The 16,326-nt window shown below is 48.9% G+C and overlaps 1 protein-coding gene across 5 annotated transcripts in view; it reads right to left on the reverse strand.

Annotated features, from left to right (window-relative positions):
- ATP9A (ATPase phospholipid transporting 9A (putative)) overlaps nucleotides 1–16,326 on the reverse strand; it is a 121,999-nt gene that overhangs the window by 15,260 nt on the left and 90,413 nt on the right. For all 5 annotated transcript variants that reach the window (XM_057503090.1, XM_036901953.2, XM_057503091.1 and 2 more), the window contains exons 15-21: nucleotides 15,864–16,025; nucleotides 8,144–8,236; nucleotides 7,060–7,143; nucleotides 5,430–5,600; nucleotides 3,217–3,315; nucleotides 904–993; nucleotides 645–789 (exon numbers count right to left, since the gene is read on the reverse strand). In XM_057503090.1, coding sequence (XP_057359073.1) covers nucleotides 645–789; nucleotides 904–993; nucleotides 3,217–3,315; nucleotides 5,430–5,600; nucleotides 7,060–7,143; nucleotides 8,144–8,236; nucleotides 15,864–16,025 — 844 coding nt within the window. The remainder of the gene's footprint in view (nucleotides 1–644; nucleotides 790–903; nucleotides 994–3,216; nucleotides 3,316–5,429; nucleotides 5,601–7,059; nucleotides 7,144–8,143; nucleotides 8,237–15,863; nucleotides 16,026–16,326) is intronic.

Below are 16,326 nucleotides of genomic sequence, written 5' to 3' on the forward strand. Positions count from 1 at the left end.
CTATTTTACAGGCAGAGGGGCTGAGTACCAGAGGGACCAGCTGATTGGCTGAGGGTCCCGGCCACGAAATGGTGGCTGGGGTACCATGTCCACACCAGTGTTTACAGCCACCACATGCCTGCCTCTGAGGCACGAGCTCTGGATCATTCTCAGCAATGATCACCCTACACTTATTGGCATTTACTGTCAGTGTGGCGAGTACTTTCTAAATGCTGCCCCATTTCATCCTTATGAGCGCCATTTGAGGAAACCCCTGTTATGATCCCATCTACCAATGAGCACACTGAGGCTCAGACAGGTGAAGGAAGGACCCAGCTGGTAAAAACCAGCAGAGAATGGAGCCCAGACCCACCCCGGCAGTGTGCAGCCCTCGCCCCTTGGGGGTGCTGCGTGCCATGTCACTAGCAAACACGTGCAAGCTAAGAAGAGAAGCCCCCAGGCACACTTACCTACTCTTTTACAAGGGGACATATTAAAAGTGATAATAATAGTAACAAGACAGAGCTAAGGTCCACAAGGGTGAAATATCATGAGCCGAGTGAAGAGGCCCGGGGACATGTGAAGAGGACAGCAGCAGGATCCCATCACCCTCACAGACCGTGACTCCAGGGCACCGGCGGCCTGGGCCCTGGTGAGCCGCCTACCTACTGCACAGGTGAGCTTTCCAGTGCGCTCCTGAAGCAGGCGCACGATCTGGGCTTTCTGGGTGGGGGCACAGCGGCAGCAGACCACGGCCGGGCACTGGCAGGCCAGCTCCATGAACTCATACTCGTAGTACTTGAGGCACACCTGCGAGGGGGATGGGTGTGTGGAGGGGTGAGTCGGCCATGGTCACCTCCCCACCAAAGTAGGAAGGGGCACGCGTTCCTGGAGGACCCAGTGGGCGGGGATCCCTGCACCCACCTCCAGGGAGTCTCCGGAGATGACCAGCGCACAGTCGTGCTTCCGGCGGAAGGCGTTCAGCTCGAGGTGGGCCTCACCGCGGTTGGTCACCTGGAAGGGGACAGAGGGCTGGAGGAGGTCTTGTTCTCTGGAGATGGTAGAACAACAAACAGTGGCTTCCTGGAGCCGGTGTGAGGACAGTGGCCGCCCCAGCCAAGGACGCACAGCCAAATGAACCCTGTGTGTTATGATTCTGTGGGAATCGGGAAAGCTTGTATAACCAATCACCACCTGGCATTTCCCCAGGACGGCTGTGACCCACATAATAAAAAGTGGGGGGAGGCACGGGGAGGGCTGTGCAACACAGAGAAGAGAAGTAGGGATTCTGCAGCATCCCACTACGCTGATGGACAGTGACTGTAATGGGGTGTGTGGGGGGGGACTTGGTGAAGGGGGGAGCCTAGTAAACATAATGTTCTTCATGTAATTGTAGATTAATGATAACAACACCAAAAAAAAATGGCTGCACTTTCACTATGGGCCAGGCACTGTGCTAAATAAGCACTTTTCATGAGTTTTCCCTACTTATATCTTAAGACGACTCTACGAGCCACACTTAACAGCTCTGCTGCATGTAAGGAAACTGACAGACAGCAAGACTGGTTCGCTGGCCTCAAGTTACATAACGTGTACGCGGTGGGGCAGGCATCAGAAGCCAGACATCCGGCAGTGGTGGCCAGGCTTCTATAAAGGGCCAGATGTTGAATACTGCAGGCTTTGTGGACCACACAGTCTCTGTCCCACCTACTCAGCTCAGCTGTTGTAGTGCCAACACAGCCACAGAAAATAAAATGGACATCTCTGCCTTGAAATAGAACTTTGTTTACAAAAACAGGTGGCCGGCACACAGGCCATAGTTTGCAACCCCTGAATTCTAGAACACACAGTAATTCTCATTCTTTGCAATAGCTATGCTCTGTAAAGTCTGAACACTGAATTAGGGAATACACGGTTAGGTTTCTGCAAGCCTCTGATCACAATATTTTTGTCAGCCAATCAGAACATAGCCTCATTTTACAGGTGTTTCTGTTTAAAGCCATCTTCTAAAACATATACTGTTGATTGAGTAGCATTGAACTCATGACCAACAGCTCTCAATTCATGCCTGAAGGAAGCTTATCTGACACACGTATTTTCTCTGTAAGGCCCATTACGACCTTCCCACGCCCAGGGACACCGGACAGCACTCGTGCCGACACTGTGCTGAGGGCCATCCTAACAGTGAAATCTTCAACAAAACGCACGGAAATGCAGAAACGTGGCACAAAGTAGCCCATGAGAAGGATGCCTGCACACAGTGGAGAGCTGGAGCCAGAAGCAGAGCGTGACCTTGCCCCACGTCAGCTAGGGATGTGCGTGTCCGGGACTAAACCTGTTCACTGCCCTGCATGTGTCCACAATGACCCTGAAAGCACCTTGAGTCCTGACTGTTGGGTTACAAATAAATTTTAGTGACTAGGCGAACTTGTAAATACAAATCCATGAATGATGAGGACCGACTGTATCTGCCTCTACCTCGTGCTGTTTGTGCTACTCCCCGAACTGCTGGATTTCTTGAAGTTTTTATGTGCTGTGGACCAAAGGCAGGGGTGAGGGGAAGACCCCCAAAATATCTAGAGCAGAGCCCCTCCCGCAGTTTGGCATGGTGGCTGTACTCGTGCCCCAGAGGGGACCTGGTTCCCCTCACCTCTGCCTCAGTAAGGCCGGCCGAGTCCTCGGCTGCTAGTCCTGGAGGAGCTCGGGACGCCTGAATGGTTTGGGTCAAGAGCTTGCAACAAGGGCAGGCAACCTCTCATTTGCCCACCAACACATTTCCTTCTAAAGGCTCCCAAAGGTTTTCCTCTAGGAGGGCAGGCAGGCCAATATCTATGATTTGGAATTTATTTCTTATCCAAGCACTTGGCCTTTAAGGGTTTGGTGAAATCCTAGGACACACATGTGCACTGTCACACGAATGGGCTGATCTGCACCCTCCACACTGATCATGCCTTTCATCAACTTCTCCGAAGGGCATGACCAGCCCTCCCCTCCGCCCCCTGCCCAGGTAAGGAGCACAGCATTAACACAGGGCTGTAACTAGGTGCTCCCAAAGCCCTGCCGAGCCCTTCAGTAAATCCCACCCATACCCATGATGCGAGCTCCCCCCACCCTGGGTGGTTAACGTGCTGCCCCCTCCCCTCCTTAGGGGCCCACTTGAGGTTGTGAGGTTACAGGGCAAACTGCTGCATCCTCCCTCCACCACCCACCGAGGCCCCAATGCAGAGAACACTTTACCAGCCGAAAAACGTGGATGTCCTGGTTTCTGGTCACCAGATGTGCATTCTTTGCTGTGCATGTGGCCGTCTCCAGCTTGTCTCCCGTCAGCATCCAAACCTGAAATTAGAGCATGATGGACATCCTCTTTGTGAGCACATGAGGCCAGCCCACAGACTACGTCAGCTGAGTTTCCAAACAGGGAGCTGAACTCGGTATTTCCCATTATCTCTTCAAGGCTCCTGGTGTCCCCAAAACACCACAGGAAGCTTCAAGGGCATCAGGACCCTGGGAGACCCCTGCAGGTGGCAGCAACCTGGTGTGACACCTTCAGAAAACTGGTCACATGCTTCTGTAGACATCATGAAGCTCGGCCTCTGACCTCATAATCCCCCTTCTGGGAATTTTCCTTAAAGCAATAATCTCAAAGAAGAAGGTTATACTGGTGAGAGGTCACCCATGTCCTACAGGAAACACTGATTCGCCACGTTACACATGGTCTTTCTACATGGTCAGAGGCCCCGTGCAAAATCTCATGGGGGTAACCCTGATTACAACACGCTGACAGGAACCGTGCCAGGTTCTTCCATAGCTTGTAACAGACCATTCTGCATTCTGTGGCTGTGGGCTCAGAGAAGGCAGGTGACTTGCCCCAAAGCCACACAGCTGGCTCCTGTCCCAACCAGGCCCAGAATCTGGGTGATCAGAGTCAAACAGAATATGCTTCCTGCTCTACTAGCTTCCCCATCAACCCTTGCTGTCTTTGCTTCCACAGCGGGGGTGGGGGGCTTAGGGTCACAGGACAGAGGGAAGCTCTGCAGTGGGGCAGGTACAGAAAGTAACAATGCCAGTCTTCCCTGTGTTGGCCGTGCCAGAAACCCATCGGTGCCGTCCACATTCAGTGAGTTTTACCTCCACCGCCTCCCATGGCAGCAAGGGAGCGCACCACGGACCCAGGGTCCTGAGGGTAGGATGGTAGGAAGGGCGCTCCAGCTAAGTCCCCAGACCTGAGCTCCAGCCCTGTCCGTCCCACTGCGGGAACCTGGGCAGTGAAGCCACCTCACTAGGCCTCAGGTGCTGCGTCTGGGAAAGGGGCTGAAATAGAAAGTTTCCAAGCTTCTAACCTCTTCTGCCCTGCGCAAGATCATACCTTCCTTTCCCACTAATTATAAGCCATCCTGACTGGTACCCACCACACCCCCATCTCACAAGGAAACCGTAAAGAAGGCCAGTCCACACTCTTGAGAATGGAACAGCTCATTTTTGGACAGAACAGTTTTGAAGAGAAAAACCTCAGGACAAAGCCAGCAGCGGAAACCGGAATCTCCAAGACTCCAAGAGCAAAGGTCCTAGAAATCACCAACACACTTGAACCACCACAATGCAGCAGAAACTTGCCCTTCTGACAACAGACTGTTTTTCCAAAAATGGGATCTTGCTGGCAATTTCCTCCCAATGAATTAGGCCTGTGAGGCAAAGGAACATGACAGATTCGGTTCACAGCAAAATATGCCCACACGCCTGCGGGCTCCCCACCGACTTGAATGTGGCCAGAGCTCATTTATCACTACAGAGCTAATCCGTATTGCTCACGTGGCCCCTCTCATAGATGCTTTTGCCCAATACAGGCCCAAAGATGCAGCCGGGAGCTGCTTTTGGGTGGAGGCGTGCGACAGATGTTTTCAGCAGCCTCAAGCCAACAAGTTTGCTAATACTTCGCGTGGGTCCACCGACCTGCAGCCTGCTCCTCAGACGCCCTCTGCTGACCTCTCTGGATATACATTTTGGGTCCCAAACAGAAGAATACAAATGTAAACATGGCAGTTGTTGGTGCAGGGGGTCCCTCTGCTGAGTCCTCACCCATTCACCCAAACCAACAGAAGGCTGGCCCGCTGGTCCCTCAATAGAAACATAATGGACACCCCGAGCAGGCTGGACACAGCTTGGCACCGAGGGATGAGGAGATGCCCACAGCCATGCCGTCCTGAGCCCGGCGAGGGCTAGGGGGCCAGCCAGTGAAAGCAAACCCACAGGACGTCTTCCAAGACTGGCTGTAGAGGCAGGAAGTGACGGCAGTGGCCCAGCCCAGACAGGGCCTGGTCCTGACCCCTCTAGTCCCATTTCCACCCTCTCGCCACTCTCTTTTTGCTCTGCTCATGGGATAACATGTAATTTCAAATGCATTTCTGCCTGGAGGGTTGCTTCAGTTGCCAGGTCCCAGGCAGCTCGCCCACCTTGATGCCGGCGTTCCTCAGGGTCTCCAGGGTGGGCCGCACATCTGCCTGCAGCTGGTCTTCCACCCCCGTCAGGCACAGCAGCTCCATCTCCATCTCCAGGCTCTCAATCACGGTGGCCACTTTGAGAGAGCGGTCATGCACACTCAGCTTGGCCTGGACGTAGCGGGCCTGGGACACACCAGGGCACACGGTCACCATGGAAGGCAGGGAGTGCGAGGCTGACTGATGGGCACCGAGAGGGAAGGGCTGTATCTGATCTCACCGCACAGAGCGGGAGACCCCAACACGTGGGTCGGACCTCTAAGGGATGAAACTGATGCTGCCGGCCTCCTTCCGAGTTCATCAGCCCAGACACGAGTTGGACAGATGCAAGTTCCATCCTGTTCTACACTCGCCTCTTGTGCCATCTCCAGCAAGTTGCTTAACTTCTCTGAGCCTTGTGTTTTCACCCATGAAATGGCAGTAACAGGCTACTCTGTTGGGTTGTTACAAGGATTGGCACGACTCAAGATCTCAGAAAACATAGGTTCCCCCCCATACAGCACACACTTTATAACCAAGAACCCTTGATCACCAGGTTTCTAAAGACAGAATGCCCCACCTCCAAAGCCTCTGCCCATCCCCACTCTGCAGTGTCAGCAAAGGTATGGAAGAAAATCGAAATCCCTTAGAGGCTGACTCAGTGCATCTATGCTTTTACAATTGAAAGGAGGGTAGAATTTATCAGGGCTAGAACTCTTGTTAAATAAAATTTTACAAAGAACTCAAACATACACAAGAGACCCAAGCACAGTTCCTCTGGGAGGAGCAGGCTCGGGCCCCTAAAGCCTGTCCCCAGTCCCAGCCCCTCCTTGGCAGTCATGGGCACATGCACCCACTCAGCTTTGGGTCTGGGCTGGGGATACAACAAGGACCCAACCTGCAAGGAATACACAGTCTATAGGACAAGGTGACAATATGCAAGACATCCTTACGCTGGAGCCCTTGGCTGCAAAAGCCAGTGACCTAGTTCAGCTCCAACATTTATTATAGGTTAAAAAAATTAGGACTTCAAGGGAGTGATTCATTTCCAATTTTCCATAAGGTCTATATGTGCCAATGACTATCCTATAGACTGGGAATACAAGGATAAATCAGAATGATAAAGTCTCTGCTCTCAAAGAGTTTAGTCCAGAAAGGAGATATTAAGAATGTTAAAAATGTGTGTATGTATACACACACATATATATATGTATGTAATGTATATGTATAAATATATATATGCATATGTATACATACACACAAGGTCATTCTAGATGGTGGCAAATGCAGTGAAGACAGTTAAACAGCATGATAGATGGAGAGTTACGAGGTGGGGCTGCCTTAGACGGGGAGTCCAGGAAGACTTCTCAGAGGCAGCAGCATTTGAGCTGTGACTCAAAAGGACTGAGGGAGCTCTGTGAGGGAAGAGAGCTCCAAGCAGAGAGAAGAGCAAGTGCAAAGGCCCTGTGACAGAAGTGAGCCTGGTGTGCTCAGGAATGACGTCAATATGGCTGCAGCAGAGGGAGCAGTGGGGAGCTGGGTGGGGGTATGGCTGGGGAGGCGGGCAGGGCTGGGAAACTAACAGAAAGGTCATAGAACCACTTACTTCAAAGTCCTGATACTGCTCCTCTGCCAGAGACTTCTTCGCCACAACGAGCACCCGCAGCCCTTCTCGGGCCATGTTTCCACACTGAAAAGCAGACTGTGCTGAGGGCTCTGCCCACAGGCCCTGGCTCTCACTGGGGAGGGCTGGGCGCTTGAGGGGACAGGCCCTGCCAAGGGCATGGGGAATGAGCAGATGGGAGCACTGCCCTCCTGAAAGCGATCTGCTATAGGGGACGTTGCGGCGTGGCAGCCCGCAGGCCAAACACAGCCGACACACGGGTCCGTGGACTGTCGCAGTGTGCGTTTCAAATTTACATCAACATTGTTAAGATCTCACAGACAAATCTGGATTTGTTAGAAAAACGGAACCTCTGACAAAACCAAGCACGCTTTCGCAAATGACCGCAAGCAATGATGGCTGAAAACTAACTAATTCCATGTGTTCCCATGAAACATAGTTGAGTGAAGACTATTCCCATACGTTTAACATGCAAAGTACAACCCTGTCAGAGAAACACGGCCTAGCCTGTCCCATCCATTTGAGTTACCTGCCTGGCCCCTGCTCACACCTGGGTTTGCTGGCCTCTGAAAAAATAATACGACTGATTGTAAAGTGTGAATTCCCCACTTGAGGTTGAGAGATGAAACAAAAATGGCCTGAAAACCTGAGAGATCCTTCTCTCCCTGCTGTGGCTGATTGCTCATGTCACAGCTGAGCTGGGCAGCCTGTGATGGGGCCCTTGTGACCCCTGCACTCCTGGCACCAGCCTTCATGCAGAAGTCAGTGAGCAGCCGAATCCTGCCTGGGACACTGAGTGAGCCCGGAAGTGGTCCTGCCCAGCTAAGACTTCAGATAAGACCCCAGCTCTGATCAACCCCTTGACCCCAGCCTGCGAGAGCCCCTGTGTGGAGGACCCAGCTAAGTTGTACCCAGATTCCTGGTCCCCAGAAACAGTAAAAAATACATGTGTGTTGTTCGGAGCTGCTAAGTTTTGGGGTGATTTGTCATGTAACCACAATGCGTGAGTACAGAGAACCCATTATGCCGTGCAAGGGGCATGGCCTGATGTTCACTCCATGCTTACCTCCTCCTCCAGCCAGTCGTTGTACTGCACGATGCCAGCCATGACGACATCTGCTCCTTTCATGTAAAATGTGATTTCTCCAGTTGATTCATCCTAGAGAGGAGGCCGGATGGAATGAATAACCAAGAGGAACACCCACATTCTGCAGCAGTGCCCACTTCCCATGACAGATGGGGTACAAAGTATACACAGCAGATGCCAATGTTTTTCCACTTGGACCAAGATAAAAAGTGAGAGGGGGTCTTCACCTTGAGGCAAAGGCCATAGAAAACAGAAGAAAACTCAAAGCATTTGGAAAATCATTAAATGATGAAAGCAAGATAAAAAAGATCTAAGAACTTTGTTTTCACAGTCATTACTATTCCAACAGGAATGGACTCCCCTTCCCACGCTAGAAGATAATTTTAAATTTATACATAGGGCTGCCAGTATGACCAAATTTTGTGGTCTACCCAAAAGAATTGGGAAGTAAGGTAGTTATCTAAATCAGGGTTTCTCAAACTTGGCACTATTAATTTTTTACGCTGGAGAATTCTTTGCTGTCGGCGGCTGGCCCACGTGGTACCGGACCTTTGACAGTATCCCTGGCCTCTGCCCACTGGATGCCAGCACCATCTCCATGGTGACAACCAAAATATCTACAGACATACAAACACCCCCTGGGGGAACACACTGACTCAGCTGAGAACTGCTGGTTCTGATAATTCTGGACCCTTACATCTGTCTGAGGACTTAGCTAGAAATCAAGTTACCCAGACTGTCAGTTCACACAGACCAGATTCTCTGGGGAGTGGGTAATGCGACGGCACAGGCGACACATGCGCAGACCCGGCCCCGGCTCCCAGCTGGGCACCCCTGCACAAACTACTCCTTTTCCCTAAAGGTCAGCTTCCTCGTCTGTAAAACAGGGATACTGATGACTCTTACCAAATAGGTTGTTGTAGTTTAATGAGCTCACCTACATAGAGCCCTTGGCAAAGGGCCAGACACGCGGAAAATGCCCACTCAGTAAAATCACTCCTGTGCAGATGGTGGCAGTGCCTCAAGTCCCTCCGTAAACCACGTTTAGCCCAGTGGTTCTCAATGGAGGCAGTTTTGCATTTGTCAGGAGCCAGGGGCATTTTTAGCTGTCACAGCTAGAGAGTGGGTGCTACTGGCCTCTAGTGGGGAGAGGCCAAAGGTGCTGCTCAACACCTACAGGGCCCAGGACGGCCCCACAACCCGCATCATCCGGCCCCAAATGTCGACAGCACCAAGGCTGAGACGTCACGGCTTTGAGGAGAGACGGTGAAGTCAAGGAAGGATTCTTATCCCGTGACTCTCGCCTCGGTGACTCCCCTCACCAGGAGGCCGGAGGCAGCAGAGACAGGCAAGAGAAGTGGGCATGGCCATCAACACCTCGTGCCGAACCCGCGCTGCCCCAGGAAGCCCAGCATGCACTTGTGTAAACCCCTCGTTGAACACAAAATAAATACCCAAAGCCCAATTAGTGCTATAGTTTCTTCTTTCCAAATAACTTTTGAATGCCCTCTAATCACTGATAATCTTTCAGAGCAACGTGCTTACTCATAAAAGCACCCACAGGCCTCGAAGAGGCGCCTGCATTGTAACAGCATGAGGACCGCCCGCTCGCTTTTTGATGGCTCACGCCCAGGCTGGCTTGTGACTCAGGCTGGGGTAAAGGCCTCAGAGGGTTTATTTCCTTTCCCCTTCACCCCAGCGGTGCTTAACAACAGAGCCGGAGGAAATAACGCCCCTCTCCGGAGAGCTGAGCCGCCTCGTCCAGTGTAAATACTGTACCGACCGTCTCCTCCCATCTGTCATTTCCTCCCACCGAGTTCGTCACAAGGTTACTTCGTTCTCATCTTAGGGCAAGAGTACACTATAAATTTACGGAGATCTGCTGCTCGGGCTGCATTGTTTTGGGGCCTCATCTTTTTCCACTGTGGTCTGATTCTGGCACCTGTTCAAAGGCCTCTTTGATTCAAACCGTGACAAGGGTATGATCTCTACCAACGATCCAACTCCATCATTCCACGTGGGGAGGTTCCCCAGGAGGGCAGTGGAATGCTGGGTACACAACAAAAACAAAACAGGCGACACAGCCTTCCTTCAGAAAGATGAGCAGACCAGCCCCAAAGAAACTGGCTTCTCTGACCCTACCTACCTTCTCAGCAGCCAGGGATGCACACAAAGGAAACACCTCGCTTTGCGAGTGCAAGAAGGTACTGTGAAGTACGGCCCAGGAGCGCACACACTTAAGAAGGCTGATGGGCCAGCGAGAGCAAAGCCCTGTCAACAGTCACTGAACCAAGCTAAGGGACGTCCTGTAACCGAGCTACAGCTTCCTGCCATCAGGCAACGGGACAGTTCTTTTCAAGTAACAGACAGGATACATGGACACATCAGAAGTGAGTTCTCAGCCCCGGCACCATGAACATTTAGGGTGGATTATTCTGTTAGGAAGCTGTCCTGGCCTCTACCCACTAGATAGAAGCAGCAGCTCTGGGGTGCGACAGCCCAAAAATGGTTCCAGACTCTTTCAAACATTCCCTGGGGGCAAGATGGCCTCAGGATGAGAACCCCCTCATTAGAGGGGTATAGTGAGATTTGTGCAAAGTGGAGAACCAGTCCAAGCGCCTTGGAAGATGATTTCCACCCATCAGAACCACAGATAAAGAGGGAGACAGGTCAGAAAACAAGAAAAATTAGCAGGATAATATGCATTTTATTACAGACAACTTAGGAAAAATAGATGCTTGCAGATTTTAGTAGCAAGAAATGAAAACCTAAACAACCGTGGAAAATTATTTAATTCAACAATGGCATTTTTCCCCCCAAAAAGCACCACACATGCACTAATGTCATAAAAACCATGTTTTAGTGACAAGAGAAAATTTTCACCATATACATCGTTCAGTGCTGACGAGGGCTGAGAAAGCCTTATATGGGATTCAGGTGTCGATTTTACAAAACTCTGTAACAAAGTTTTAAGTTGATACTTACACTCTTACGTGCTTGGGAGAAAACTGAAAGGAAATTCTCTGAAAAGGTGAGTGGCTGTCAGGGTGGTGCAAATAAAGATGAATAATTTTGATCCCTTTCTTTACAAATTTATTTGTTCTAAATGCCTTAACTGAATGCTGGTTGGTTTTATTTGTTTTTTAAGAATCTGGAAAGGGGGCTATGTTATTTTTAAATGCTGAAAGACTTGTCCATTTAACAGTGTCTTGTATTCCAGGCGTAGAGTCCTGTTCTTACTGTGGGGAAGACACAGGGGTAACGTCTCATAAAACATGATACGTGCCTGGGAATGGGTCCTCTATAGCTACAGGAAGGGTGGGGAATACTGCTCATTTATTCTAGAATGGCTGATATCGGGGACCATTTGGTGATGACTCAACCCTCCAATGACTTCAGCAGAGCCCACACTCCTAGAACTTGGGAAAAAAAAATGCTGGAACAAAATTAAAGTAATTCCACAGGAGATAATGACTCTATCTCTCCAGGAAAAACCCACCCACAGGATTTATGCTGCTGCTGGGCCACGGATGTTCTTGACATCAGATGTGTACTAAAGATACAGTTTACAAGGCAGGGGTCGGGCCAGGTGTGGATCCGTGGGAAAAGCAGCAGCTGCAGGGAAGCAAAGGCGCCCTTCCCACACAAGAGTTGCCGAGGCTACATGTCCTTTAGAATCTGAAAGTATCTACTGGCATCGGGGAAATTTGTCATTTTCAAAGCACGTACATGCTGTGTGTCAGTGGGTCATCAGAACAGCAGCTCATGGAGCTGTTTCTATCTTTTACCCAGGAGGAGACAGCTTCTAAAAAGGCTCCCAAAGCCCCCACCTCCTGCCATTCATGTCCCTGTGTAGCCCCCTCCCACTGAGTCGGGGGGATTAGACCCAGTGACTTGCTTCTAATAAGTAAGGTGGAGTGATGGGAGGTCAGTTCCAAGATTATAAAAGACTGGGCCCTCTGTCGTGCTCACTTACTCTGATGAAAACCAGCTGACAAGGTTGCTGAGCAGGGAGAGGACAGCAGGGGGCAGAGGGCAGGTGTCAGTGAATGAGGGTGGCCTCTGGTCAGCAGCCAGGAAAAGAACTAAGGCCCTCAGTCCAACAACCACAAGGAACTGGATCCTGCCAACAGCCCTGATGTTATCTGGAAGGGGACACTGCCCAAGCTGAACTCTGGATGACAGCAGCCGTCGAGAGACCCTGAGCCAGAGGACCCTGCTAAGCCACAGCCAGACCCCTGGCCCACGACACTGTAGGATAATACATCCTGCTGTGTGAAGCCACCAAGCATGTGGTCATCTATTAGGCAGCACTCCACAACACACCATCCCAGCACACTCGGGGTGCTCCCTGAGCATTCTGGTGTCCCTCTCATCACCCCCAAACTCCCATGTCTTAGTGCTTAAAGAGCAAGGACTTGGGAGCCGGAGAGCCTGGGGTCCAATCCCAGCTCCACCATTTCCCAGCTATGTGAGCTTGGGGACATGGATTAGCCTCTCTCTACCTCAACTTTCTCCTCTGGCAAATGCCAGTCATAATGGCACCTCACTGAGTTTTGGGACAATTAAATGAGTTCATTGATGCATATCATTTAGAACAGTGATGGGAACACAATTGAGCATCACTGAAATGTCACCTATTGTTATTGTTATGTTGTTCCTACCTGCCACTATTACTACTGCTGCTAGTACTATTGTTACCACTAATTACCAATACTACTGTCATTAATTGATCCCTAAGGCATGAAACACTTGGGTACAGCAGGGTGGAGGGGAGTCTCATTTGTTTAAAAAACAAAACAAAACAGAAAAGATGGAAGAGTCCTATTCCAAAGATTCTCCTGATCTGAAGCAGAGTTTTCCGCAGCCAAACATAGCAATGCGGAGCTCCCTTGGTCATTCCAACGATCAGCCGGGCTTAAGAACCACTGAACAAAGCGGTGATTACGAACACAGGTTTTCTGGGCTTTCCAGAGTGGAAAGTGTGCGCTCTACGAGTAAATGAGCAAACAGGAAAAACAAGATTAATTCAGACTCTTCGGATTGGCAAAACTTAAAAAGTTTGGCCCTTAAAAAGTCTATCACATGTTGGTGAAGATGTGGAGGCACAGTGGGACTGGGATTACTACAAGCACTTTGCATAAAGAGCTGATGATCTCGGTGAAGTTAAAGATGCCTCTGTGTTCCAGTCCAGCAACCCTGTCTCTGGGCATGCTCCACAGAGAAACACTGGCCTTCGCACAGTGGGACTGGACTAGACAAGGACACACGTGGCCGTGCTGTGGCCAATGGCACTATCTCAATGCCTATCCAGAGGGAACTGCAACAGACCCAAGGAAGAGCAGTAGAGTCAGTCACATGATGCAACACGATAACACAGCTAAGATTAATGAAGTAGAATCGAGTGTATGAACATCAAGCTTTCTTCATGTTAAACAAAAAAACAGAAGTGGAATAATGATGCATAGACTACACAGTGTTATTTATAAAGAGAATAAAATATGTAAAAATCATAATACATATTATGTAGACCTAAACATGTCTGATAATACTGTTTTAAAATTCCACAGAATGATGAACTTGGCATAAGAATGGAGAGGATGCACATCTAGGGGGCAGATGGGACTTCGATTGAATGTACAGTGTTTGATTTCTTCAAAAATTATTTTTGAGCTAAACTAAGTGCAACAATATGGATGCATCTTACCAATACAAATTTGAGGAAATGAACTCAAACCTCCTTTACGTGAAGTTCAAAAAGAGACAAAAATCAGTGGTAGAAATTGGAACATTGGTTATACCCATGTAGGAAGGGGGGATGTAGAAACCAGAAAGGGGCACAAGTTGCTGTTGGGGTACAAGATTCTGTTCCTTACTCATGATGCTGGCTACATGGGTGTGTCAGCTTTGTAAACACCTGAGCTGTATGCCTACAACATTTGCCCTTTTATGTTCTATTTCAATCAAAGTTCTAAAAAACATAAAAATAAAATCTGAAATAAATATGGCAAAATGATGACGCTGAGCCGTCACTCTGTTTTTTCAATAACTTTTGTGATTGTACAAATGAAAAACCATTAAGAAATTGAATTACAAAACAGTGCCAAGACCACTTAGTGGAGAAACAATAGTCTCTTCAATGAATGGTGCTGAGACAACTGCATACACACATGCAAGACAATGACGCTGAACCCCTACCTCACACCATAGACAAAAGTGAACTGAAAATGGATCATTGACCTAAAGAGCTAAAATTACAAAACTCTTAAAAGAAAATATAGGGGTAAATTTCACGACCTTTAATTTAGCAAGTCTTAGATATGACACCAAAGTCAAGAACAACAGAAAATAATAAATTGGGCTTCATCAAAATTAGTAACTTCAGTGAATCAGAGGAATTTTATCAAGAAAGTGAAAAGATAACTTACAGAATGGGAGAAAACATTTGCATAATATGTCTCTAATTAGGGTGTATTTTCCAGACTCAATAAAGAACTCTTACAACTCAACAACAAAAAGACAAACAAAACAATTAAAAATGGGCAAAAGACATGAACTGACATTTCTCCATGGAAGATATATAAATGGCCAATAAGTATATAAAAGGTGCTCAACATCATTAAGTCACTAGGGAAATGCAAATAAAAACCACAATGAAATATCACTTCACATCCACTAGGATGGCTATAATTAAAAAAAAAGAAAAGGAAAAGAACAAGTGTTGGTGAGAATTTGGAGAAACTGGAACCTTCATACATTGCTGGTAGGCATGAAAAAGGAACAGTACTGTAGAAAAGAGTTTGGAGGTTCCCTACAAATTAGAAAATAGAATTATCCAGCAATTGGGTAGCAGACCCAGCATGACACAGCAATTCCACTCCTGGGTGTACACCCAAAAGAATTGAAAACAGTTGTTCAAATCCTTGTACACACATGTGCACAGGAACACTATTCACAACAACCAAAAGGAAGGAAACAACCCACATGTCCACCAATGGATGAATGGATAAGCCACGTGGGAATATATTATTTAGCCATGAAAAGGAATAAAGTCCTGACACATGCTACAATGTGCACGAACCTCAAAAACATTATGCTAAGTGAAAAAAGCCTGATGCAGAAGGTCATGTATTGTATGATTCCATTTACATGAAATGTCCAGAAGAGGCAAATCCCTAGAGACAGAGAGCAGACTGGTCACTGCCAGGGACTAGAAGGAAGGGAGGGATGGGAGTGACTCCTTCATGGGTAGGAGGCTTCCTTTTGGGTGAAAAATGTTCTGAAATTTGACAGAAGTAGTTGTCACACAATATTGTGAATGTGCTAATGCCACTGAATTTTATGCATCTTAAAATGGTTTATGTTACATGGGTTTCACCTCAATAAAAAATATATATACTTAACTAAACAAAGCAGTACACAATGAAAACTATATTATTACCAAGAAATGCCTAATGTACATTCTTTAGATCTTCCACTCCAGAACGGGGTTAACTGGAACTGATAAATTACCAAGGCCTGTCTAATTAATGAGCTAGTTTTCTTTCCACCTAGGGAATTACATCCTCTGGTTCGTTTGGCGACAGACATCACAATAAAGAGGGTCCGAAAGGAGTAAGAAAGAATGCCAGACCATAGGGACACACAGCAGACCTGGGGATTTTAAACCATTTGAAGTCATCAAGAGAAGACCACTCACCCTCACGATGATGCCCATGCGCTTGCTTTCGTAGGTGAAAGGGAAGATCTGCAGGATGGTGAAGTTCAGAATCTGGTCGCCAGGGGTCCTCAGCTGCACGGAAGACTGGTCGCGGCCCACCAGGGTCAAGCCCACGCTTTCAGTCCACTGTACCAGGGCCACCTAAGTGTGACACAGGGTTGAAGGTCAGACACACAGCCGAGGGTCCTGGTTCACAGGTCAAGCAAATGAACACAACCGTGGAAAGAGAAGCAGAGACTGGCGAAGTGCAAGCAGTCACTGTGTCCCTGGGGGAGGCTGTGCCCACCTAGTGACGGCGGCACCGTGAGCTTCCTCCCAGATGGGACAACTCACCTTTTCTTCCAGGCCCCAAAGCAGGCCACATGCCAGAATCGTGGGAGAACCGCAGAGATTCCAGAGCGATCGGCACAACCACACACGTCATGTCTGGAAGGTCCACACC

The sequence above is a fragment of the Manis pentadactyla genome, chromosome 5 (genome assembly GCF_030020395.1).
Source record: "Manis pentadactyla isolate mManPen7 chromosome 5, mManPen7.hap1, whole genome shotgun sequence".
Classification (NCBI taxonomy): Eukaryota; Metazoa; Chordata; class Mammalia; order Pholidota; family Manidae; genus Manis; species Manis pentadactyla.